At 53.8% G+C, this 26,203-nt stretch overlaps 1 protein-coding gene and 1 long non-coding RNA gene across 3 annotated transcripts; one reads left to right on the forward strand and one right to left on the reverse strand.

Annotated features, from left to right (window-relative positions):
• Positions 1 to 1,984: 1,984 nt before the first annotated feature.
• On the forward strand, positions 1,985 to 26,203 carry SPOCK2 (SPARC (osteonectin), cwcv and kazal like domains proteoglycan 2). Of its 2 annotated transcripts, XM_040242520.1 has the most exons (11): positions 1,985 to 3,349; positions 16,325 to 16,333; positions 16,705 to 16,750; positions 17,009 to 17,123; positions 18,206 to 18,320; positions 19,938 to 20,052; positions 20,476 to 20,595; positions 21,100 to 21,318; positions 22,737 to 22,799; positions 24,271 to 24,408; positions 24,505 to 26,203. In XM_040242520.1, the coding sequence occupies exons 1-11, from the start codon at positions 3,161 to 3,163 to the stop codon at positions 24,648 to 24,650; spliced, it is 1,275 nt and encodes a 424-aa protein (XP_040098454.1). In that variant the 5' UTR covers positions 1,985 to 3,160; the 3' UTR covers positions 24,651 to 26,203. The 2 variants fall into 2 exon arrangements, with proteins under 2 accessions (XP_040098454.1, XP_040098455.1); XM_040242521.1 differs by lacking the exon at positions 16,325 to 16,333.
• LOC120865324 lies at positions 15,423 to 21,262 on the reverse strand. Its single transcript, XR_005721372.1, has 2 exons — positions 21,066 to 21,262; positions 15,423 to 15,754 (listed from the first exon to the last, which is right to left on the reverse strand). It is a non-coding gene; the product is annotated as an uncharacterized LOC120865324 (long non-coding RNA).

Raw genomic sequence — 26,203 nt, forward strand, 5'->3', positions numbered from 1 at the left:
GTGCATGCTCAGTCGTTCAGTGGTGTCCAACTCTGACCCTTTGGACTGTAGCCCACCAGGCTCCTCTGTCCATGGGATTTTTCAGACAAGAATACTGGAGTGGACTGCATTTCCTCCTTCAGGTGATTGTCCCAACCCAGGGATCAAACCTCAGTCTCCTGCATTGCAGGCAGATTCTTAGTGCTGAGCCATCAGGGAAGCCCAACCCGTGATATATGGTCTTCTCTAGTAAGCTTTTGTTACCCAGTAATACACAGTGGATCCCAGTAATATGCAGTGGATCACAGTAGTTGTCAATAGATACAGAGTTACATTATTTCTAGTGTCTGCAGAATAGCCTTTTGTATGTTATAATTTAACTTGTTGGTCCCTAGCTAATGGACATTGATTTGGTTTCCAGGTTTGGCTATTTTAAATAATTCTGGATTGAACATCTTTGTTTGTATTTTTATGTCTGTGAGGTCCTCTAGAAATGAGGTTAAATGGTTTTAAAGATGTGGTTAAATTTAAGTTTCTTATTTGGAAACTAAGACCCTTCTTCCATTTTGTATTGCTAAATATTAAAAAAATATATATTACCATTTATCAACTATACCCAGCAACTTTGAGACCCCTTTGGTTTGAAAAGACTGACCTGCCAGTAAGTCTCTCAAAATTTAGGAGAAACTTTTCTTCTTTATAAACTATAGTTATTGTCCATTTTCTACAACTTTTTTCTTATCTGGAAATTTGAATTTTCTCTAAGTAGCTTTACAGTAGAATTAACAGTTCTGGATTGTTGATTTACCCGTGACTAATATTGACCCATCTTGAAGGTGCTACAGAAGGCAAGTCCCATTGGAGGCGTTACCCAGGAATATGGGAAACATTTTCACCTTCAAGGGTCTGGAAACAGCTATTATCTTATTGATGGGCATCTTTTTTGGGCAACCATAGTCAGTCCAGAAGATCAGGGACTTCATAAGATAGTATTGAGATGGGAGGTGTATGGTATCTAGGTTCTGCCTCCTTAATGACTGAGAGGCACATAACTAGCTTTGCTAAAAGACTACGATTGAAATGGGAAAAGATGGCAAATGTTAGTGTGTATTCAGAACTATGGGACATCATAGCTACCTCTTCCCAACCTGCTGCTAAGTCATTTCAGTCATGTCCGACTCTGTGCGACCCCATAGACGGCAGCCCACCAGGCTCCCCCATCCCTGGGATTCTCCAGGCAAGAACACTGGAGTGGGTTGCCATTTCCTTCTCCAATGCATGAAAGTGAAAAGTGAAAGTGAAGACAGTCGTGTCCGACCCTCAGCGACCCCATGGACTGCAACCTACCAGGCTCCTCCGTCCATGGGATTTTCCAGGCAAGAGTACTGGAGTGGGGTGCCATTGCCTTCTCCGTTCCCAACCTGAGGGAAGAAGAAATAGCATTTTAGAAATGTTCACTATGCTCAGGCACTTAGTATTTAATTTTGCATGGGTTCTACAGCAGTCTTCTGAGGTGAGTGGCATCATCATTAATTTATAGATAGATATTTTGCCCAAGAACTCAGCTAGTAAGGGGGAGTCTGCCCTCAGTGTATATGACAACAGATTGCTCTTCCATTATACATTGGGGCTGGGTACCACTGGGCAAGGCAAGCCTGCTTTATTTGCTGTGAGATGAAAACATCAATGGCCAGGGCCTCACTGCAGCAGCACCTCTAAGTCCAGCTGCAAAGAAAAAAGAAAACACGGAAAGGGAGCTATTGTTTTCTGTTTTCCCAGGGGACCCCACCCCAAGCCCTTGATGCATTCAGAATTTCCAGGCAAGCCAGACTCAGGGTGACTATGAACCTTGTAACCTGTGTTTTTTCTCCCTGTCGATTAAGATCATGTTTTTCATTGCCTTTGATTTCTTTCTTTTTTTTTTTTTAAAGTTTGTTTTTTCAATAAAAACAATCCAGGGCTTGGGTCCCAAAAGTTTAGTATGTTTTGTCCTGTCAGATTATGTTTCCTCTTCAATTTATTTGTGATATAAACCTTGCCCCATTTCTGCTCCAATCCTGAGACTGTGCCCAGAAATGTGTAAGTCAACACATTTTTAAAGGCAGTGATAAAGATCACAATTTTAACAAAAACACCTCAAAAAACCAGCCTCCCCACACTCTCTTACCCAGTGACTTACTAAAATCAACTTGAAGTCAAAACCGTAGCAAATGTGCCTGTTTCAGATTTGAAGCCTCAAGGCAGATGAAATGGCCAGACATTTGCCTTTTAGGGTTGCCCTCAGAAGAGCTAACAAAAAGGGTGACAGCCTTTAAACAGCTGCCTGGGGAGGAGGACATCTGCCTCTGTTTTACCAGCTATTCAGTGCTCAGGCCTTGACTTGAAAAGAGCATGTGGGGCTTGGCAGCAATAGTTCTGAGGCAGCCAGTTGTTATATGGCTTTTGTCTTAATGAAGCCACCCATTATTGTAGAGCCATAACTCGCAGGAAGCCAGCTGTCAGGCTGTGGCGCAGGCCCCTCTGGGTGGGAGGCAAGGGGAGAGAAAAGAGTGTCTCTGGCCAAATTCCCTTTTAGACACCTGAGCCTGGTTGGCTTTGTAACCGGAGAGTTTTGTCTTCCTCACTCCCATCTTCCCTGAGGAGGCCCGGCACCGATTTTGATCTCTACCCTTGGAGAGACAGCAGGGACATCTTGAGATTTGGATTCCTTGGTTTGCAACTCCCTAAGTGCTGGGCTGGGCTGGGCTAGGCTGGGCTGCGCTCTGCGGCGGCTGACTGGCATTTGGCGCTCCGATTAAGCGCTTCCCTTTGAAATCTACCCCCTCCTTTTTCTTTTTTTTTTTTTTTAAACCAGGTATGATGATGTCAAACGTGATGCTGATGCTACAGTTACAGACACGGCCCCTACTGGCGCAGCCTCTCTGATTCTTCCTCTCCACGTCCAGCGCTGGGTGTTTTTTTTTTTTTTTTTATTCCAGACAAGTGCATCTCCTAACCAGGTCACATTTCAGCAGCGACCCACACTATCCGTCTGTCATCGGAGTCAGATTGCAGGAGGAAGGCTGAGGAAGGCTGAGGAAGACGAGGACGTTTGCCTCGCCAGCTGCGGGGTGGGAAGAAGGACATTAAAATACTGCAGAAGTCAAGACTCCCCCACCCTCCAGGTCGAATTCAGACCACGATGCGCGCTCGGGGCTGCGGGCGGCTGGCGCTGCCGCTGCTGCTGCTCTCGGCAGCTGCCCTGGCCGAAGGCGACGCCAAAGGGCTCAAGGAGGGTGAGACCCCTGGCAATTTCATGGAGGACGAGCAATGGCTGTCTTCCATCTCGCAGTACAGCGGCAAGATCAAGCACTGGAACCGCTTCCGAGATGTGAGTCTGCGCGGGCCGAGAGGGCCGAGGGTCCGCGCGGGGGTTTAGGGAGGGAGCTTCGGAGCAGAGACCCTGGGGCCAGGAGTGGCGGCTGCCCATGGCAGCCACGGGCTCCCGCAGCCCAAACGGATAATTGCCCTGAGAGTAAACAGCGCGCACCCACCGGGCTCCTGAACCCCTTCCTCATATTCCCCTCAGCCCCGGAGCTGGCGGGCTTGCGACCCCCAGTCCCACACATACATGCCCCGAGCGAGGAGTTGCTCTGGGGGCGTGCGTTAGCGATAAGCTCTCCTCTGCAGGCTGGATGCGGAGAGGGGTGCGAGATGCGGGGGTTAGGGGGAGGAGGCAGGGAGGGAGGGACGGGGCCCCGGCTTTGGCTGGTCCCTGACCTACTCCTCTTTATTTTTGGTGAGCCACCCCAAGGTGGGTGGATGCTGCTGGTTCCACATACAGGCCACTGCGGAAGGGGCAGGTCTGGGTGGGGCCGGCGGGGTAGGCAGCATCTTCCTGTGCTTGCCCTCCATTTCCATCTTGGGCTTTGGGGTGGGGGCGACAGGAAGGACCAGCCCGCGGTTGGCGCTTTGAGTTGGGGTCGAGGGGCGCTCCGAGCAATCCTGCTAAAGGCGAGATGGTGAAAGGCGTGTCCGTCCGTCCGTAATGGGGGGCGGGTGACGGCAGTGAAAATACCATAGGCCACCTCTGGGTGGCCGCCAGAGCCAGGTCTGGGGTTCCCACTGAGGGACGCGAGCACTAATGGAGGATAATTTTCCAGGACCAATCTTTCATGGGGTAGAACGACCCAGAAGTTGAACCTCCAACCTGGAAGGAAGACTCCCTAGCCCAGTAGACTTGAAAAGGGTAGAGAGCCCAGTGGCTGCATACGCCCGCTGGAGCCCAGCTCAACCTTGTGCGGAGCTTGGCCGTGTAGGGGTGTGGAGGTGGCTTCGGAGGAGTGGGCAACGCTGCGGCACTTTGTTTACAGGCACCTGTAGATCAGAGGGGAAACTGAAGGCTGCCTTGCTCCCAGAGGGGAAGTAGGGGTGAGGAGCGGCGCGCAGAGGGCGTGGCTGGGACCCAGAGCAGGGTGGGGGAGGGGTGTGAGGGGGAGGATGGGCCCGGATGCTCCAGAGAAGAGGAACGCTTGTGTCCGTCACCCGGCGCTCTCCAGCGCCCCAACCCCAGGAAGCCTCCTTTACGGCCCCAGTTCTTGCTTCTCCAGTTCAGTTCCCCAGATTCCCACATCAGACCCGCCTAGGATAACACCGTGACCTTTCTCATCTTATGTTGTATGCATCCAAAAGTTCCTTAGCAATGGCATTTAGAACACACATGCTTCATGTGATAACCAGCCGAATGATGGAAACAGGCAGATACGCATCTTTTTGTTACCCTGAAACAAACGACTGTTTATTTCGAAAGTCAAACTGGTAGCTTGTAATTCATCAGAAGGACTCGCCGGCTGCCTGGTCCTCAGGGCTGAGTGGCCTGGGCCCCAGCCTAAAGTTTGCCCCACCCATGGCTAGTCCAGCGACAGGAGCCTGGCACTACAGCAAGGCCTCTTCCGAGTCCCCTGCAGGCCCAGCTCAGATTAGCTGCAGTCTCCTGCCGCTGCCTGGGAAGCAGCCCGGCCACAGCAGTGAGACGGTAGCAGCAGGCTGGCCTGTCCTGAATCCATGTGTCACTGGTCCAGGCCTCCCTCTGACTCTCTGGCAGTTTGCTTTTCCAAAATGGATCTGGTGAAGGTCAGAGAGAAAAGAAATGCTTAATCAGAGCAGTACAAGTTTAAAAACAAAAGATTCCTCCCCACCTTCCTTCTTCCACTGACTTCCAATAGCTAACTCTGTGGGTGAGGATAAATGACTGACTCCATGAACCCCTGCACAGGGCTGCCCACCTGTCTCCCTGTACTGGTGCCAGTCACTTCCCCCTTCCTCCCATGCTCATCAGAAGAAAGGCGCCAGAGTGAAATTCTGCAGGATCTGCCTCCATACGATTCATGGAAAGCTTCAATGAGGCATGTAATGGTTTGGGTGGTCTCAGGCACTTTATAGGGGAGATTTCCTCTAAAACCCCATTTAAGGTAGCCCTGGCTGTAGGAGAACAGGGTCAGGGAGAGAAGGAGGACAAGCAAGGCTTGGCAGGAGGGCCTGGCTGAAGGGATTCTCTGACAACCTCTGCAGAAATGCGGGAGGCTGCTAGCTCAGAGCCGCTGCACTGCATAACTCTAGGGGTGCCGTCATGTGAATGGTGCCCCTGGAGTTGTGCAGTGCACAGACCATACACAGGGGCCATGCCAGGACTGCGGGCCATGCCAGGACTGAGGACCATTGTCATCCCTCCTCTGTTAGTAGAGGCCCACTTCCCACCCTAAGGACTGAAGGCCTTCTAGTTGGGCACAGTAGCATTGGGCTTTATGTACCTTTCATCAGGAAGTTTTCTTGAAACTATGCTCCTTGGCTCCTCAAAAGAGAGGTAGGAGTTGAACCTCTAAGCCATTGCCAGGTTGAGCCAGAGTTTTGTTGATTATCAGACACAAAATGGTGCAGGGCCCCCACTCTGCCTTGGTGCAAGGGAGGCATGCAAGGAGGGGGAGTGGAATATTCTTGGGGAAGAGGATCAAGGAGTCAAGTGTGGGTGGGGGCAGTGTCTCATTAAATGGTTGGACCGAATTGAGGTCAGGGAGATTGAGGGAATCACGTCAAAGAGGTCAGGAGAACCAAGACGAGAAGGAAAGCATGGCCACGGTTCCAGTGTGGAATTGGTCTGAGCTGGCCAGCCGGGAATTCAGCTTAGCATTCTTCCTCTGAGCAGTAGGATTATTGAGGGGGTGGGTAGGGGGTGTTGTGAAGGGTTTACCGACAGAGTAATCCTCCTCTCCAGTGGGCTTGGGGCTCTCCCATGTGTCTGGATAGATCGCTTTTAATGCCTCGTGTTCTGCTTCCAGGGAGGAGGGAATTTCAAGTCAGAGGAGCTGGGATCTGGCTGCACCCCACTCTGTGCAGGCCTGGGCTTTTTGGAGCCCTGCTCCCCAGTACTCCCATCTCTCAATTTAACTCCCTGCAGAAGTGGGTGGATTTTACTGCAGTCTTTGGAACAAAGCATCCAGGGCCTCATAGATAGAGATGGACCCTTGAGAGGAGACAGGCCATTACGCAGCATTCTTCCAGGCAGGCTCCAGGAGCTGGCTGGACAGTGCTGACTCCTCTTTATTTTCTTGGCTCCTCTGCTTTGTACTCCACTTTGGTTACATTTTAATGATATTTATGAGTGTCCAGCACAGTGTTGGGCACCCGGGAGGCACACATCACTGGTTGTAGGGGGTGTTTACATCTGCCAGTCCCTGCAGTCAGCACTTTATCCCTGTTCTCTCTTGTGCCCCCCGCCAGCAAACTGTGAGACAGTTACCATTACTTTGTAGTTCACCCATTTTGCAGCTGAAGAAAAGGAGGCACAGAGAAGCTGAGTAGCGTATCCACTATCAAATCACTAGCAAGCGGCAGAGCTAGGATTTGAACCTAGGTCCTCTAACTCACCTTTGCTTTTCAAGAACTCTTGGCCTAACACTTAGTGGAGATGGAAGAGAAGAGCCTACCCTGGCTCGTGTCTTATGGGCTCAAGGATGCCTGGCCAGGAGCACCACCTCCTTGGAAGGAGGGCTAGGGCGCTCAGTGTCTTCGGCAGCCTGCCACCCGCCTGGCCTAGCGACCCTCCAGAGGCAGCTCTCCACCCAGGAGAGGCGTGAGGCCTGGGGTCAGATTCTGACTCCTCCGCTGCCTGGCCACACGATACCAGGTACGTCATGTAACCTCTCTGAACTTCAATTTCAGTCTGGGAGACTGTGAACATGAAGACATCTTGTCTGAGGGCTGGAGGGCATCCATTTCAGGCAATAGAGAAAGAAACTTCAGCCCTATAGAAAAACCACCAGATGGATCAGTGTTTCTGGGGCTAGTTCACACCACCCTCCATCTCCATGAGAACAACACTGGTGTATGTGCACTAATTCACTCATTCACTGCAGATCTTAGCACCTCCCTGGAGCCCAGGACTTCACCATGAACCTAAGGTCTGGCCCAGGAAATACCACCTGCTAGCTACTTAGTGATTCTCATATATGAGAATTCTCATATGTTCTCATGTGTGTGTATGAACACCAAGTAGGCCAGTAGCAAGTTTCAGCCACAAAGAGGCTCCCCTCTCTCCACCCCACACAGCCGAACCAGGGCAAGTGTGGGATTGAGCTGCACAGGTTTTTGTGGATAAGTGTGGATGTGTGAGAAGAACCCCAAACTGGGTCAGAATGGATTCTATCATTGGGGTTTCAGAATAGGAGGCTGGGCCCCGCTCTGGCCTCCACCTCTTCCACCCTAGTTCCGAATCCTCTCCCACCATGGAGGGGCTGGCATCACCCAGAGCAGTGCAGCACGGTGAGGGACTCTTGAACACCCAGCAGGGCTCCAGGCCCTGAGCAGAGAGGGACAGGAGAGGGCGAGAAGAGCACTCTGCCTGGAGAGGCCATCTTAGTCTCCTCTTGACTTCCAGGCAGTCTGAAGAGGATGGCCGCCCACACCACCCTTCCATTCTCCAGAAGGTCAGCCGGCTCTCTGGAGGAGTGGGAGAACTCTAGCCTACCTGAGCCCCAGGGGCCCCGGGAGGGCTCTCAGCTTATCTTCCTCCCTGGCATGGCCACTTCCCTTTGCCAGCCCTTGATTTTCCTCTGGGTTTAATGGGCAGCCCTTGTCATCCTGTGATGCCGGAAGATGGCACTAGAGCCCACCTACAGCCCCTTTACCTGCATGCATCTCTCACCCTCCACCCCCACCCTTGCCACAAGCTGAGCAGCAAGACTTTGGGTTTAGGGAAAGGATTTTCTTTTTTGCTCTTAATGGCACCCTACTCCAGTATTCTTGCCTGGAGAATCCCATGGACGGAGGAGCTTGGTGGGCTACAGTCCACGGGTTGCAAAGAGTCGGACACGACTGAGCGACTTCACTTTCACATGACCAAATCAGCATTGAGTGTGTACTAACCAGAGACAAGGAGCCTGAGAAATGAAGCCTAATGGCATCCCCGGGCAAACACCAGTCTGGGGATGGCCATGTAGCCACTGCGTAAGGTTCCCTTGCAGGTGTCATGTGAGTCTTTTTAGGGCTGTAGACAGGGAGAATGTATCTGTGCTTGGTAGGCAGACCCAGGCCCAGCTTCAAGCTAGGGTGATGTGATTCTTGAAATGTCCAGCCTCTGATCCCCTGAGGGCTCAGCCAGTGTTCAGTTGTCGATATAGCCCCTTCCTTGGGGTTCCTGCCACATTTATTGGCCATAAACTCACTTGGCACATGTTGATACACTGTGGGCTTATAACTTAAGAGTCCTCCTGCTGTTAAGTATCACGTTCCTCCCAAGGCGAGTCCCTGAGGGCAGGGATAGACTGCTTTGTGACCTTATACCCCATCCTCAGAGCATTGCATGGAGTGGCTGTGCACATAGTAGCTGCTCAGTATAAATGTATGCACCATGGAATGTGAGAGCCAGGAAGGATCTCAGCTAATCTGTCCTCTGAGCCCCTCCCTCTTCCCTCTAGGTAGCAGCGCCATGGGTTCAGGTGGAGCTTTGGGCTGAGCCACGCTGACTGTTTGGGGTGCTCTCTTCCCCTTTCTGGGCCCTGAATGGTTGGGATAGTCAAAGCTAGAATCCCAGCACTGACTTCAGTGATTCATTTGTATGATAAGGGAATGAAAGATGCCAGGAAGGAAGATTGCCCCCAGGCCTCCCTGCTTTCCCCATGTTTATCGGCCTGGACCTGGGTGCAGCCAGCCTCCTTTCTCCTCGGTGAGGGGATGCATAGGGGACTCAGAATTTCCCCCCACCTCAGTGGGCCCAGAGAGCAGGTCACCCACCATCAGACCTGTGTGTGGGTGAGCACAGGGCTACCTCAGGTGGAGACCAGGTTCCCTGAGACAGTGCATCCTGCCCCTCCAAGTCTCTTTCCCGACATCTGAGAACAGGTCAAAGCTGCACACAGCAGGAAGGACAAGCCAGACCCAGCCGGTGTCTTACCTCTGCTTGGATGCAAGCTGCTGGCTCCTTCCCTGATCCTTGGCTCCTTTGCACAGGTTAGAGGACATGGAAGAGTCTAAACTTGTTCAGGCTCCTTTTCCGCTCTTCTCAAAGTTCTCAGTTTAGGAGAGAGGGGAAGCAGAACCATGGAGCCTTGGCAGCATTAAGCACTGGGCACTTGCCGGTAAAGAAAAGGACCAGACACAATGCCACGTGCTCTTTCATGACCCCATGCCTGTGCTTCCTCAGCTCCAGTGTCTGGGCCTCCTCAGAGAATCTTGGATTGCAATCCTGCCCCCCACTCATGTTCTAGAAAGGAAACAGAGGCCCTGAGGCAGCTCAGAACAGAACTCCAGGCCTGCTCTGCCCTGTCTCTCTCTCTCCTGTTCTTGGTCTTCTGTGGACCCCAGGGACCACTGCCTGAACCAGAAACCCAAGGACTGGAGTCTAAGATGCCCCTGGAGCAGTGGAGAGCTCAGGCCCCATGGAGTCTGGGGGTGGGGTGGGGGCTGGTGCAGGCATACCTGAGGCCAGGTAGAGATCCTGGCATGCAGGGAGCAATAAGCACATTTTTGTCCTCCAAGGAAATTCCTCTGAGGGGAGGTGGGAGGCAGGGAGTCTGCCAGGTGCCTGTCTCCATCTGTTTGTCCAGGCCTCACACAGCCTCCACCGCTCCCTCTGAGAGAGGGGCAAATATTTAATGACTGCCCCCCTTCCCAGGCTCCTCCGTGTGGAGGGCGCTGCCTCCTCAAGATGCCTTCTGCCTGGGAACGCGATGAGGGTGGCAGCCTCAGCTGAGGGGGAGCCAGGCGGCCCCCACGTCACCCCTGCTTCCTTTCTGGGCCCCTCCCTCTGGTTTGCAGGGAGGCACAGCAGGAGCCCCCAGCCACAAGTTCCCCACTCCTGGGCCTTCTCAGGGGACTGGGTTCCGTCAGAGGTCCCCTCACCTGAGGAATGAGGCAGAAATAATGCCAGCTACAAGGCTTTTCAGAGGTTGAGAGAGGCCTGGCCCACTTCCATTTTTAGAGGTTCTTGATCTATTAAAAAATGAAGAAATGCCATAATAGGGTTACAAAAATTGTGGTTTCCTTAAAGTCTCACGATGCACCTCTTTCCATCCTGTCAGCGCATCCTAGAGCCTCAGCTGGAGACAGCGTCAGAAGTCTGCACTTGAGGCTCCTTGTGACTAAGACACCGGGAAGTACCTCTCATCCTCCCCTTGTCCCCCAGACTCCCCAGCTGAAGTGCTCCTGTTGTGTGAGTTTTGAAAGTGTAGGCTCTACAGTTTGCAAAGTGTGCTCACAGCCACACTGGGTCCCGCCACACCTCAGGAAGGAAGGCAAGAGAGTCAGTCATCCTCACTCTGTAGACCAAAGGCTCTCCAGCAAGGCTCTCCAGCCCACATCTTGTTGGCAGTCAGGGCCCAGGCCAAGTGGATACCCAGATTCCATGCCAGGGCGGGGGTAGGCGATGTCGGTCTCCCCATCAGGCTGTGCTGCAAAGAGGTAGGTGGAGATTCGCCCTGGTGGTTTTCAGCCCTGGGGCGCTGCTCTTCTGCTTGATTCACTGCCGCGTCTCATCCTCCCCACCAGATGGAGAGGTTGGGAGAGACTGGGTTAATTCAAGCTGTGAAGTGAGCGGGTGATTCGGGTGCTAATTAAAATGACAGGAAGTAAACAGCGCTTGGAAACACCCAGCATGTGCCCCCCTAAGCCCAGCTAGGCCTGCACACTCACCACTGTTTCTCCCCCAGCTTGGCACAGTGGGCCCCGTCTCCATGGCAACTGGGCTGAGCTGCCGAGATCAAAGCAGGAGACGGGTTAGCTCCAAACCAGCCCAACCAGGGGTGTGTGAAGGGGTTCTGGAAAATGCCTGAAGAAGGGGGTCCCCCAGGTGTCTTCCTCCACCACTCTCAATCCCTCCATTCTGCTACAAGACTCCCACATAGGATTGGAACAGAGCTGGTGTGGAGGGAGAAGTCACTGGGGTTAGGCTCCTGGGTTCGGTTCTGAGACTTTTTTTTTCTAACATTTAAGGAAGAGTGAGAGTCCTGATTAGGGGCACAGAGTCTGGAATCCCAGTTCTTGGAGTTCCAGTACTTTTCTGCTCTGCTATTTGATGTGTGATCCTGCATAAGTCACTTAACCTCTCCAAAGCCTCAATTGTACCACCTGAGAAATAGGATAATAGTAGTAATTTTCTCTTAAATTTTTATGAAGAGTAAAATGAGCCAATGAGTGTAAAATGTTTAGCACAATGCCTCCCACATGGTAATTTGTGAGAAACTATTAGCTATTCTTAGGGTATTTTTATTATTTGTTAGGTGCTGGGCATAGAAAGGTGAACTTCATATGGTCTCTGCCCTCAAGAAACTGGACATCTAAAGAGATCAGAAGCTATGGCATTTCTTCATGTAGCCAGAGTAATAATAAACTTCTACTAGGTACAGTCGGCCTGAAGGAAAACTAGATATGGGGCAAGGTTAGGGAGGATAAAGTTTGAAAGCTGAGTTTTGAAATACGAACTGAAGTTCCGGGGGCTGGATGCAAACACATTCCAGAGCGGGAAGAAGGCTCTGCCGAGGACTGGCCAGACTGAAACATCTGTTGGAAGGACATGGGGACAGGAACAGGCTGAGAGAAGATGGACTTTCTTCTGTCAGTGACCGGGAACCTGTGAGGGTCTTTAAATATGATATTTATTGTGGTTTTTTTTTTTCACCTTCATTACAAAACTAATACATGTTCATTGTAGAAACTTTGGAAACTTATGAAAAGGCAGAAAGATGCCCCAATTCTCTGTTCCTCTCCCCAGAGGAAGTCACTGTTAATATTTTGATTTTAATCCTTTTTAACCTAATCACCTTTAAACGGTTTTTTTCAAAATGAGAGAAAGTTGCATATTCAGTGAAGGGTTTTAAGATAGGAGAAATATGATCAGAATTATGTTCTGAAAAGATCTCTGTGCCTGAAGGGGTGTGGGAGTTGGGTGGGGCCAAGGAGAGCCCAGAGGAGACCCTGAAGTAATTGAGGCCAGGGCTGCTAGGGTGGGACCCGGTGGGTGTGGGGAGGGGAGGGCAGGCTGGAGAGAGAGCAGCTGTGGAGTGGGCTTAGTGTCATGAGATTTGAGAGAATAAATTAATATGCACTTCAGCCACAGCATCCCCTTTGGACTTACCTGGTTGCTCAGACAGTAAAGAGTCTGCCTGCAATGAGGGAGACCCGGATTCAATCCCTGGGTCAGGAAGGTCCTAGAGAAGGAAATGGCAACCCACTCCAGTATTCTTGCCTGGAAAATTCCATGGACAGAAGAGCCTGACAGGCTACAGTCCATGGGGTTGCAAAGAGTCAGACAGGACTGAGCAACTAACACTTTCTTCACTTTCCAAAGGAAAAGGCTTCAAGCTGGAGGTCAGGAGACCCGGGGTTAGTGAGTTGGCCTGAGTATCTGCTTTGTGTGAGGTGTCCTCAGAAGTGAATGACTACTCTTTTTCCTCCCTGAGACCCCCTGTGAGAGCAAATGAGAACATTAGACACAAGAGGCAGAGCTGGAAGGACCTGACACCTGAGGGCTGTTGCCATGGGCTCACTCAGCTGCCTGCTGAGCGCCAGGGGAGCCCAGGGCCGCCTGCCCTGTGGGCTTGGGTGGCGCCAGCAATGGAGGGCTGAAAAAGTTCCTCAGGTGTTCCAGTGTTCAGCTGTTGCTGAGAGAAACCCCAAGAGGGCAAGAGACTTGCCGAGGATGCCCAGAGAACCAAGTTTAGAGCAAACCCAGGGTCCAAAGTCCTTGCCACCCATCCCCCTTGTCCCCCTAAGAGCAAAACTTTCCTGTATAGGGTTAGGGTCATAGGGTCAGGGCCCAGATGGGAAGTCCTGGCCCAACTCTTCATCTGTCTTGGGACCCTTGGCCTATTGCCCTGCCTATCTGAGCCTCCATTTTCTCTCTCTCTCTCTTTTTTTTTTTTTTTTTGTGGAGCTGATCCTATCCATTCTGCCCTATTCACAGGAATCTGAGAATAAAAGGAAGACAGACATAAAAATACATGGATGGAGAGGACTTAATTTAAAAACACCATGACATATAAGCTGCTTATATATCCCAGCCTTTCCCCATGTACCTGCCCTGTGCTGAGCACCACTGGGTGTGGGGGTGGTCATGGCTGGTTCTACTACCAGATGAAATAGGTGGGCTTTCCCTTTGCCTAGAGCTTTGGGTCTCAGCCTATGACCTATCTGCCCTCCAGCCTGGCCCTGGCCCCAGAGTACTGGAGGTGGGCGCTTCTAAATCACCATTTCCCAGGAGAGGACAGGGTTGATCGGCAGCAGAGCCAGGATGGAAACAGGCCTGTTTCCTGAGAAGCCTCTGGTGCCCTTATCTGACCATTTCTCATAATTGCTAGTGAGCCCACTTGGGTGCCATAAATAGACACACCTGCTTTGAAAGGCATTATTCACACTTGCCAACAGATGCCTCCTTTGTACCTTATAGATGGACCAGCCCACACCTGACCTTAGGAGCTCCTAGGTGTGCCCCTGGTCTCTGCCTCCAGAGCAGCCATTCTCATGCCACCCACTGGACTTCCTCATCGCCCCTCTCACTGAGGCCCCTTGGGGGTGACCCTGCTCACACCCCTGTGGTCTCTGCTCTCCCAGTGGTGGCCACTCTCTTCTCCACTTGCAGGAGCCCCTCGTGTAGCCTCTCCCTGCTCATTTCCTGCCCCTCCACTGTTTTTCCATCTGAATTCTCTGGTCTCTTCTGCTATAACAGCTTTTATTTGTTGAGTATTCTGTGAACACCAGGCACTTTTCAGACCCTATCTCCTTTCATCTCTGAGTGGTCCCAGGAGATAGATGCTAAGCTCCAACAGGCCAAGGTACTTGCCCAGGGTGTGCTGGTGGGGAAACGTGGGCTTCTGTGTGACTCCAGGGCCCTCTCCTCATCACTCTTTCTGGCTAGCTGCTCCCATTTTCCTGGGAGTAAGGGCCCTGGAATCTAGAACCACTTAGGCCTCCCCCTACCTCATCCACATCAGTGGAGACAAGGAGCTCAGCTAGAACCCAGGACAACACTTGTATACAAAAGGGGCTCAAACCTTGTATCCTGAATGAGACGAAGGAGTCCTATCTTTGCCCAGGTTGGGGTGGGTGGGGATGGCTCCCTACCAGGGCTCTCACACAGCAGCTGGACAGGGAAAGTCCCTTTCTTAGAACTCTGTCTTCCACCAGCCCACTTCCCCCTGGATTTCTAATCAGAAATTCTTGGTATTGACCTTTGAGAACCTACTTGGTTCTGAGTCCCAAAGGCTTCTGCTCACAGCCTGGTTAGAGGTTAAAGCAGCAGGGTAGGGCCAGAGTGATGGGGGAGTGAGCAGGCATTGAGGCCCTCAGCTGACACCCCTCCCTGGTCCAGTTCAGGTGTGGGTGGGTTCTGTGGCACACAGACCTCGTTGGTTGAGAGCAGGTGACTCACATCAGCTACTTCCCCTGTCCTCTTCATAACCTCATGCCCACTCCCCTCCCAAAGAATGCCGGGTCTGTGAGAAGAGCCCAGTTCAGTGGAGGCCAGCCTCTACCTTTGCCCCAACTTGTAACTCTAGCCTCGACCACTTGGCTATGCTCAGCCTCATTTCCTATCCATGGTGGAGTAGACACCGGGGGAGGGACCCCTCACCCTGATGAGTTCCTGGAGAAGAAGGGCTGGATCTGGGCTGGCTTCCTTTGGTTCTGGCAAACAGGGAATTATGCTATAGTTCCCTAAGGGCTGCCCTGCAGTCTCTGTAGAAGCTTGCCCAGAGGTGGGGCACAAGAGGACACCAGCCGCCCTGTGGAATCAGTTGGCTGCCTGAGCCAGGAGCCTGGGCTGGCCTGTCCAGTGCCCAGGGGGCCACCCAGGCCAGGTTCCCTGGAAGCCCCTCCTGTGGCCTTCCTCCTGCTGCTCCTGGATCCAAGGGCTGGGGACACTTGGCTGCTTGGATACCTATGTGGGTTATTACTTCATTTTCAGATAAAAGATCATCTAGCATTGGGTGAACTTTATTGAAGCATCCTTTTTACCTATGAACAACCCGCACACATTGTTGCCTTGGGTCCCTAATGGTGTGTTGTATCCAGCAGAGAGTTCTATGCTGGGTACCGGGAGACCTGGGCTTTGAGATGGTGGGACCTGGATCAGGTCCTCTCTTGTCTCTGGGCTTCCTGGCTTCTCCTGCACACAGCGGGGACTGGGACGGATGACCTCAGAGGGGCTTTTCAGGATTTTCTGAGTCAGGATTTGCAGCTGGATGGTGGAACTGAGAAAGCCATCAGGAGGGGCCACGACCCCCCTTTCTTTCAGTGCACCATTTGAGTTCTGCAGGAAAGTTAGATGTTGACTGAAAAACAGTCCCCAGGCAGCCCAGAGGAGAGGCCCATTCTGCCTCACTCGCATGGTGGGCAGGTGTCAGTTGAGGCAACTACCCAGGAAAGGACCCTGGCAGGAGAGAAGGTGTTTCTGAAACAGCCAGGGCAGAGGCATGAGAATCCCTTCCCAGACAGTACGGGCCCCTCAGACATCCGTCCTGGTGGTGGGACCAGGGCTGGGCCTTTGGGACCATCTTCAGGGCCTGGAGTGGAAGGATGGGACCTCGTTCTCAAAGCCCCAAGCCTCACCTCTACTGTTCCTAAGGCCAGCCCTGAGCGTGCCCAGGCCTTAAGCTCTCTATTGTAAAGACATAGGAATACCATCCTCCAATTGGAGGTCATAGAGATCAGAGGACCTTAGCAGTCAAAGATCGTTGCCCACACCCACAGTCACATGATGAAGGCCTGGGGAGCCCTGAGACCTGGTGGTCTGAGGATAGGCTGCACACTAAAATCACCATCCCTCCTTCTCTCCTCCTGCTCCGTTTCCTGTGGCCTGCTGCTGCTGCCTGATCCCTAGGAGGTGGAGGTGAGTTCTGCCTGGGGCCCCCCTGCATATGGATCTGTAGCTCTACACCCCACTCTTCTCCCTTGCACCCTCACCCCAATTTCTCCTTCCCTGCAGCATTCGGTGTGGGATAGGGGGGTCAGAAATAAGGAACTCAGGGGTAAAGCCAGAAGGGATTCTGGACATGGGTTTAGGAGCTAAAGGTCTGGGACAGGCAGCTGGCAGGATAGCTGGATAGACAGGGTCACCTGGGAAGCCACCAGAACGGTGGCAGTTGGCATAGGGAAGCAGTGGCCCGGGCCTTTGCTCTGTTGGCCCTGGAGTTGAACTTTGGCTCTAGGTTGTAAATCATAGCCCTTTCCTTCCCCCTCTCCCACTCTGTCCTTCCCTAGGATGACTACATCAAGAGCTGGGAGGACAATCAGCAAGGAGATGAAGGTAACATGCCCCTCTTGCAGGGGAAGGTAACTGATACCCGTGAGGACTTGTGACCAGAGGGCAAGTCCTGACTGTGGCCTTGGAGGCTCCTTGGGGAGACAGGCCCAGATCAAGATGAGACTTCCAAGTTGAGAAGCTGTGGTTATCAAGGGCTGCTAGCAAGTGGGGCTTCCCAGCTCAGAAGTGGGGCTGTGGGTTCCTGGGCTCTCTGACACTGAATCCCAGATGACCTGTGTCCTAACTCTATGTCCCCTGAAGCCCTGGATACCACCAAGGACCCCTGCCAGAAGGTGAAGTGCAGCCGTCATAAAGTGTGCATCGCCCAGGGCTATCAGCGGGCCATGTGCATCAGCCGCAAGAAGCTGGAGCATAGGTGAGGGCCTTGGAGAGGTGGAAGGGCTGGAGGGGGTTTGCTTAAAGAGCAAGGGCTGAACTGATTCTCTCCTAGGTAACAGTTATCTTTTGCTGCAGATCAAACTACCCCAAAGCTTAGTGGCTTGAAGGGACAAATGTGCATTATCACACATTTTCTGAGGGTCAGGAGCGAGAGGTGGTTTTATTGGGTGGTTCTGGCTCAGGGACTGTCAGGAGGTTCCAGTCAAGATGTGTGCTGAGGCTCCCTCATCTGAACGCTGGACTCAGGCTTGAGGATCCACTTCCAAGCTCACTCACTTGGCTGTTGGCCCTAGTCAAGTGGACCTCACAGAGGAAGGAAGGAGTGAGGAGCATTTGAGGCTTTAGCTCCAGTCCAAGGACAAGACCCTACCTGACTCTAAGACCCTTGGAGAAGGTCTCATCTTCCTCCCCTCTCTCCTTAATCATATAATCAGAGACCAGGGACTTGGGATTGCAATCTTAGATGCCTTTAGGGGCCTGGCAGGTAATGTAAATGCATGAAGAGAGAGCTTACATTGGTGATGAACCAATCTGGTAGGCCCAGGCCTTATGGAAATGCGGGACCAGGACTCCCATATCTTCCATTTTACCTAGGCCAGAAATCCAGGATTTTTATGTGAACTCTTCCATTTTGCAAATGTTGGTAAATAACCCAGTTGAAAACAAAAATCCTTGGGGTGCGATAAAATTCGGGTCTACAGACCACAAGTGGCCCTCGGGCCATCAGTTTGCAACCTCTGATTTGGCCTGACCCCCTTACGCGAGTACAACTCCCATTTACATCTTACAGTTGAACCTGGAGTTGAACCTGAGGGCCCTGCTGGAAAGGGGAAGCAGGGAGTGCCTATACCCTGCCTGATTGGTTCCACTTTTGTGAGCGAGAGGAGGGTCTGACTGGGGGTGATGGGAGGGTGGGCGGGGGCAGGGAGGCAGCTCCGGATGCTGTAGATCACCAAGAGCAGCTTCTTGTGGGAACCAGTCTCCTGAACCCTCCCTTCCGCTGTCTGTCTCTCACTTTTGTTTCCATTCCTGTACCCTCCTATCCCACTCCTCCTGTAGGATCAAGCAGCCTGCTGTGAAACTCCATGGAAACAAAGACAGCATTTGTAAGCCCTGTCACATGGCCCACCTTGCCTCTGTCTGCGGCTCTGATGGCCACACGTACAGCTCAGTGGTGAGGAGCCATGGTCCCAGGTCGGGTGGAGGTAGGGTGCCCCTGGGGCCACAGGGAGCGGAGAGAACAACTCAGCCAGGCCTTCTGCGTGGCTCCCAGTAATGATGCGGGGCCAGGTGCGCTTGTCAGCACATCAGTGTGGCCAGCCACAGTGCAGGCACCAAGCCCAAGAGCCTGAGACAGATCCTGCGCCTGACCTTGGGCAGGTGCAGGTGAGGGATGGGGCCTGGAGGAGGCCGGTAACTACAAGTCAGAGCAGGTGAGGGAGGGGCTTCATGAAAACATGGAAGAAAGGAGTTCTGTCATCCAGGTGTTGGGGGTTGACATCTTTCCATGGTTGGGTATCCATATGGACAGGATGGTTCACCAGCAAGCACCAGGCATTCTGGGACAAGAGGAAGTAATCCTTCATGAGGTGACAGTGTGGGAGGGAATGGTGGTCGGGGGAATGAAGACCAACTCTGTAGGATTTTTGTAAGGATTAAATGAGACAATGTTTGTGAAAGCATAAACTTTTAAGTACTATAGAAATGCAGGTGCTAATTGTGAGTGCTTCTACTAGCAGTGAGGATTTGTTTGGTGTTTGGAGGGCATGGACTGTTAGCTGGAATTTGGTTCTAGGCTTAGGAACCCATTTGGGATGTGAGGCACATTTAAGAGTCATCTGCTGTGGGTGATGATTGAAGTTGGGGAGGGGATGAGGTCACCAGGGAGAAGAGGAAGGAGAGAGAGAATAAGCCAGAGGGCAGAAGCTGCCTGGAGGATGCAGAGGGTTACAGAGGAGGCAGGCGGAGCCAGTGGGGGTGGGTCGGAGAGCACCAAGTCACACCACCTGAGGGCAAAGCGAGGTGTGGGCAGGAGGCTGTGGTGTGAGGGTCCCTGCCCTGCCCAGGATGGAGGTGGAGGTCATTAGAAGGTCTGGATTCCAGCTCAGCCCTGGGCCTTAGCTGAGTCACTGGGCCTCTCTGAGCGTCCATGTTCTCTGCTGAGCACAAGAAACATAATTCCTCCCTCATGGAGCTGAGGGGGACCAGGTGAGATCATGTTATAAGACACTACCAGGACCTGAGTTTCATGAGCGGTCATCCCATGGGGAGAAACCAGACACGACCATAGAAAAATGCTTTAAAAGCAAGGAATAGATGGACCTCTCGGAAGCTCTAAAGGCCAGGGAATTAGCAGATGTTCAGTAGGTAGTAGCTGTTTGTTATCAAGAGAGCCCATGGAAGTGACTGTGGGAAGGCCGTGAGGGAGGGTCCATAGCTGGTTACCCAGGAGCCAAGGGACTGTGGGGAGGGGGAGGAGAGGCCAAGAGGGCAAGGAGGGGTGGGTGCCTGAGAGTGAGGGCATGCGGGTACCCTGGGAAGGACAAATGTGCAGAGAGGGCAGGCTGGTGCAGAGTGGACATCCCGGGAGCATTTCATTTCCCACTTTCCTGGGCCTGCTTCCTCTGACCAGTGTGCACCCGTGGCCTGAGAGGGAGTGGAAGGGCCTTTCTGCACTATTTGCCGGTCTGTCCCTCCCATCTCCAAGGGGGAAGGCAAATGTGGCTGCCATGGTAGGCTGGAGGGTGCCCCTAGCAGTGCCCCCATCACCCAGCCGACTTTCTTCCTGCAGTGTAAGCTGGAGCAGCAGGCGTGCCTGAGCAGCAAGCAGCTGACAGTGAGATGCGAGGGCCCCTGCCCCTGCCCCACAGAGCAGGCCGCCACCTCTACCTCTGACAGCAAACCAGGTGATGAGTGCTGGGCCACGGCAGGTTTGGGGTGGGGGGCGGCTCACTGCCAGGGCTCCTGGGGTCCTCTTTCAGAGCTCTGAACGGGCAAGGGAAGTTTGTAACGGGAAGGAAGAAGTGACCAAAACCAGGAACAGGCCTGAGGGACCTGTGGAGCTGGAGGGTCTGTTTTGCATGGAGCAGGAGGGCTTGGCCTCATCACAGGGAGCCTGCGCTGTGTGCTTTTGGTCCTAGGAAGTGAGAGGGAGGGGAAGATGGGAGAGGAGGAGAGAGAGCCTCTGGTTTCTAGCTCCCCTTCCCCTGGCGCTCCTAACCACTGCCCAGCCTCCAGGCCTGTAGGGCACCACCCCCAGCCGAGACCATGCTTGCTGCTTCACCCCACCTTCACCCTCTACTCCTTTCTCCCTGTTCTGCCAACTGCAGAGACGTGCACCGGTCAGGACCTGGCCGACTTGGGGGATCGGCTGCGGGACTGGTTCCAGCTCCTTCATGAGAACTCCAAGCAGAACGGCTCAGCCAGCAGCGGAGCCAGCCTGGCCAGCGGTATGGGAGCTGCTTGCTGTGCTGGGGAGGAGGGCGGGAAGATGGGGAGATGACTGCGCACTGGGGCCACTTGGCTCCACTGGGGAGCACCCACATTTTTCCCCCTCCTGCCAGACACTGAGCGCCTCAAAGAGCCTAAACTTCAGAACTAGGGGAGGTAGGCCTCGACTGGACTGGAGGGGTTTGAGTTAGCTAACAGGAAGAACTCCTTAAAATGGGTGGAAAGAAACTAAACCCTGAAATGAGCAGCCAAGGAAAGGTAAGGAATTACTTTCCCTGAAGGACTTTCTAAACAGGATTTTGACTGGTTTGGGTGGTCCTGTAAAGAGGCTGAGGGGTGGGCCTTCAGCCATTCTTGAGTTTCTCACCTCCGTGGTCGGATTGATTCTAAGCTGTCCTGACCCTGAACAGAGGGCTGGGGCTGACAGAGAGTTGGAGGGATGGACAGACAGATGGATGGAGTGATTTACCTCGTGCAGGTCTGAACTGGGGCTTTCTCCTCAGGGTTGGACAAGAGCCTGGGGGCCAGCTGCAAGGACTCCATCGGCTGGATGTTCTCCAAGCTGGACACCAGTGCCGATCTCTTCCTGGACCAGACAGAGCTGGCTGCCATCAACCTGGACAAGTACGAAGTCTGCATCCGCCCCTTCTTCAACTCCTGTGACACCTACAAGGACGGCCGGGTTTCCACCGCTGAGTGGTGCTTCTGCTTCTGGAGGGAGAGTGAGTGGGGCCCCCTCCCCAGGCCCCCTGCCTGCCATGCAGGTTCTGCCCCTCACTCCAGGCTCTCTCTGGGAGTCAGGGTGGCTAGCTCTTGGCCACCTCCCACCACCCAGAACCTTGCCAGCTCCCCAGCTTCCTGCATTCTTTAGCAGCTCATCTCTTGGAGCCCAGGAGAACCAGCACATGGACCCCCTTCCTCAGCAGGCCCTGAGTGGATCTTTTGGGTCCTGAAGCTTATGCACTTTCGGAGGCCTCCTTTGAGGAAGAGTATTAAAAACTACAAATGTAAAATTTCTAGGGCCCCTCAGAGGGCTTGGAAGAGGCTAAGGGGTCCTGAAGCTGAAGCTTCGTTGTCTTCTCAGTGGTTCCACTTTTGAACCCATCTCACAGTATATGCCCCAAATATGGGTGTGCATGTGATCACGAGCCTTAGAGATGTGGTGTCATTTGCCAGCTTTTTATATCCTGAACCACCGAGGTCAAGGGGTAACCATCTTCGATGGGGAAATTGAGGTTCCAAGGGGTCAGCTGACCAGCTGGAGGAGGGGCAGCCCCTGCTCTGCCTCTGGTGTTTGGCCTGGTCCTCTCTGTGGTCGTGTGGTGGGAGTGTTACAGCATCTGTGGCCTGAGGCTGAGGCTTCTGCTAGGGCTCCACCGTTAGCTGGTTTGGGAACCCTGGGCGACTGAATGGGGAGATAATAATACCTCAGAGGCTGTTGTGAAGATGAAGTGAGAAAAATCTGGGTGCAGAGCATCATGTAAATGGCAGACGCCCCTGCCAGTGCCTTATGTTTTGATCAGTCTCATTGCCCCTAACTGTCCAGCCTTCCACTCTCTCTGCATGGCTCCAGCAGCACTTATCACTTCCCAGGCCTTTGGAGCTCATGCTTTCTGTCCTGTACAGCAGCCGTCTAGCTGGGAGCTGATCTCATTTTACAGCCAGTCAGGCCTCATGCTGGGAAGGGCTAGGGGACTTCTCAAGGTCACAGACAAGTTAGATTTGGCTGCCAGTTATTTTCAGGCCTCCATTGAATGTTCCCTCCAGCCTTATGTTGCCCTGGAGGCCTCTCACACCGGGGAGTCTGTGCATTCACCCCACCTCCTCTTCTGAATCCTGTTTACTTATCCCATGAGTCCCCAATACCCTCAGGAGGCCCTGGGGAGCCTCAACCCATCCCACAGCCTTGGAATAGCCTCTCTCAACTGGAACCTGGGTGTTCTCACCTGGCAGAGCCCTCCTGTCATTTCAGGGGACCTTAGAGGGATCAGTGCATCCTGCAGTGGGCAGTGTGTCGGAGCCCGGGTATTTTAATCTTCAGAGCCCCCTGCCTGGTTTCTAAGCCTTGTGTAGGGGGGCTCAGTGAGTCCCATCAGCACCATGGAATGGCCCCCATCAGAGGCTGCTTCTCTCCCCACAGAGCCTCCCTGCCTGGCAGAGCTGGAGCGCATCCAGATCCAGGAGGCTGCCAAGAAGAAGCCAGGTGAGGAGGCAGGTGCCCCAGGGTACCTCTGAGGCCCAGAGGCTCTAGCCTGTGGGTGTCATGGAAGAGGCTGAGTTCAGAGGAGGCCCTGGCTTAGGAAGACAGGAGAGGGAAATTCCTCTCCTGTTTATCCTCGTGGTGAGGCAAAGTCTCCCAACCAGCCCCTCAGTGTGTTTTAAGCACTAATTTTGTGCCCGTTCCTGCTGGGGCTGTAGGTAGAAATACGGAAAGTTCCTTAAACCCTCCTTTAAATTCAGTTCAGTCAGTCAGTTCAGTTCAGTCACTCAGTCGTGTCCAACTCTTTGCAACCCCATGGACTGCAGGGTGTATGCAAAGCTAGAGGGAGGACCCCCCTCGCCCACAGAAGATGCTCATGTTCTCAGCAAATACTTGAGTGCCAGCTCTGGAGAGACAGCAGGAAACCCTCGCAGAGCAGAGCTGATGGGCAAGACAGACGTGGTCCCTGGATTCATAAACCACACAGGCTACTTGGGGAAACACAACCCACAAATTGACACACCAGAAAGAGCTCCCAGTTGTGGCCCCTGTGCATGTGGTGCTGAGGGAGAGCACAGTGGACAGAAGTCAGCCAGGGGTCAGCAAAGGCTCCCTGGGGTGCTGGTGTCCAAGAGGAGAGCTGAGGGGATGAGAGTGAGCCAGCCAGGACCAAAGCCGAGGGCAGGGAAACGTTCTTGGGAAACAAAGCTCATGCTCTTGGCTGAGCGTGGTGGGTGAGCGGACAGATGTTCATGAGGAAGGTCCCATGGGGCCTCCCAGTTCCTGAGTGCAGCTTGGCCTTTTACTGAGCAGTGATAAGCGTACATGGAACCACACACTAGAATCTCCCACAAAGCCGTAGCCCAGTGGCCTTTGGGGTGGGTGTAGCGCCACTTCTGTCAGGAAGCCAGTCTCTACCTCCTGGGAGCAGTCCTCTCTGGTCTGTGCTCCTGGAACGTGTGCATGTCACCCCACAGAGTGGGCAGTCTGTCTATCCCTGGGGCCCTGGAGTGGGGATCTCAGCAGTCCATTGAGTGAACGAACTAAGGAGCAATCTGAAGGAAAGTGGGTGGCCCCAAGGGCAGGTCAGAATCAGAGGGCTGGGAGGAAAAAGCTGGGCATTAGCAGGCCTAGGCGCAGCCCAGGATCCAGGGCGTCCGGCACAATGAGGTCAGATTGGCCATCCTACAGGACTGAGGGGCCATGGAGGCAGAGGGGACCCATAGCAGGGGCTGAGCAGGTGGCTTAGAAAGGGAGGCTTTTTTGTTTGTTTGTTTGTTTCTGGTCAGTTGAACTGGAAGAAACGCTGGCATCCAGCCCTGGATGTCCGAGCTTGTTAAGTGGTTGGTAGATGGTCTGGCTGGGCCCTGGTGGGGCCCATGTGCCTGTGAGTCCGAGGTTCTGGGGGCCACCTCTCAAAGGAACCCACACCCTGAGGCCCCTGCTCTGACCCTGCGGGGCCTGCCTCACGCAGGGATCTTCATCCCGAGCTGTGACGAGGATGGTTACTACCGGAAGATGCAGTGTGACCAGAGCAGCGGAGACTGCTGGTGCGTGGATCAGCTGGGCCTGGAACTGACTGGCACCCGCACACACGGGAGCCCTGACTGCGGTAAGCCGGAGGTCGGCAGCCGGGGGCCCCGCTTGCCGGGCTGGGCTTCCCTGCCGGCAGGGTCCTAACCTGCCCCTTGGCTGGTTCCCCTCACAGACGACATCGTGGGCTTCTCAGGGGACTTCGGGAGTGGTGTCGGCTGGGAGGACGAGGAGGAGAAGGAGACGGAGGAAGCAGGCGAGGAGACAGAGGAGGAGGAGGGCGAGGCGGGCGAGGCGGACGATGGAGGCTACATCTGGTAGACAGCCCACGGGGAGCCGGGGCAGGCCAGGGTGCTGACGGCTGGGGAGACACGGCAGCAGAGACCTGGACAGAAGCAGGCAGATTACAAATGGATCCAGAAAATACAGCCTAAAGGACCCTGGCTCCAATGGGGAGGACCAGACGTGTGTGGATGCACAGCCAGGATGTGTGACTGTGTATGCAAGAGTATCTGTGTGTGTGTGTGTGTGTGTGTGTGTGTGTGTGTGGCATGCACTGACAAATGTGTCCTTAGTCCACACTGCTAGTGGCAGAGGGTCACCCAAAGGCCTCTAAGGCCTCTTGTAGTTGTTTTCTTCCATTTGTTACTTTTGAAATACGCACATTCACACATATGCACACCCTGCAAAGTGAAAATTGCTTCAGAATGGATTCTGTGCCCCCTTGCCAGCCCCCCAGCCCCAGCCAAGCCGCCCTGTCACCCTGGGGTTCCTGGACCTGGCTTTCTGTTCTTGCCTCAACCACCCTCCTCCTCCTGCCCAGGCCCTTCCCCCGTCCCTTCTGGAGTTAGGCCCTGGCCTGGTGGGATGGGTCCCAGAGGGGAGGGAGGGCAGGGAGCTGTCTGCTGGCCAGTTTGGCTCTGACATTCCCCCTCCTCAGACTCAGATGAGGTGAGTCGGGCACCCACCTTAGGGAGCCCTTTCCCTCTGCTGGACTCTCCTCCTAACCCAGGGCAGGGCGAGCAGTGGTGGCTGAGAAGAAGCTGGGGGCAGACGCTGAGAGGTGGGGGAGGTGAAGGACTCGCCAGGCTGCTGGGATGGTGAGGGGGGCCACGTGAGGGAGGGGAGGGGCCAGCGGGAGCTGCTTTTGCAGATCCAAGTAGAACTCTTAGGAGTAGAGGCGGGGTCACCCTGAATGTCAGAACAGCTCGGGTCCTTTCCTGCAGCTCTCGGGTGGGGGCCGGGTCTGTGCTGCTCTGTGGAGGCAGTGGGTGGTAGTTGTGCAGCTGAACAACTGTTCCTGTCGGGGTGGGGGGGGTGCACATCTTCCCCATCTCCCTGGTTGGGGTCCCCACTCCAGGAGCCTGATGATCAGGCAGCAGATAAAGAGCCTGGGTCTTGCCAGTGTGTGTGCCACCTCCTCCCTGACCCCTTAATAAATGCTCCCCTCCCATCCAGACCGACAAAAGGCATTGTCCCTGAGATCCTGTGACGGAGGGGACAGCTGCAGCCTTCTGCCCTCAGAGACCATGACGTTTCCCTGTCCCTCCTCCTCCGAGAGAGGCATCCCTGGGCCATTTCTAGCCCCAGTCCTCTCAGCTCCTGGGTTTTCCCTCCTCCCCTCTGAGGGATCCTAGGGCTGCTATAGTGGAGGGCCTCTCAAGCTCTGGGGTGTTTAGGGCTGTGAAAAATCAGAGGGGACGGGTCTGGGATAGCCAGAATCTGAGGCCCTGTCTCAGTGCTTCCCCAAATCTCCTTACCAGGTGGGAGCTCGGGTGGATGAGCAGGTACCCCCTGGTTGGTTTTGTTTTTTTCCTACTCTGTCCAGTTCTTCCTGTTGAAGCAAATTTCCTAACACTTTGGTAAAGAATTTC

This window comes from Oryx dammah, unplaced genomic scaffold (genome assembly GCF_014754425.2).
Source record: "Oryx dammah isolate SB20612 unplaced genomic scaffold, SCBI_Odam_1.1 HiC_scaffold_6, whole genome shotgun sequence".
NCBI classification, from domain to species: domain Eukaryota; kingdom Metazoa; phylum Chordata; class Mammalia; order Artiodactyla; family Bovidae; genus Oryx; species Oryx dammah.

Bases quoted from the DNA above. Each gene is read 5' to 3' on its own strand.
- SPOCK2 (XM_040242520.1), top strand. From the start codon at position 3,161: ATGCGCGCTCGGGGCTGCGGGCGGCTGGCGCTGCCGCTGCTGCTGCTC. The intron at 20,596-21,099 runs GTATGGGAGCTG...CTTTCTCCTCAG, and splicing joins CGGAGCCAGCCTGGCCAGCG to GGTTGGACAAGAGCCTGGGG. The intron at 21,319-22,736 runs GTGAGTGGGGCC...CTCTCCCCACAG, and splicing joins CTTCTGCTTCTGGAGGGAGA to AGCCTCCCTGCCTGGCAGAG.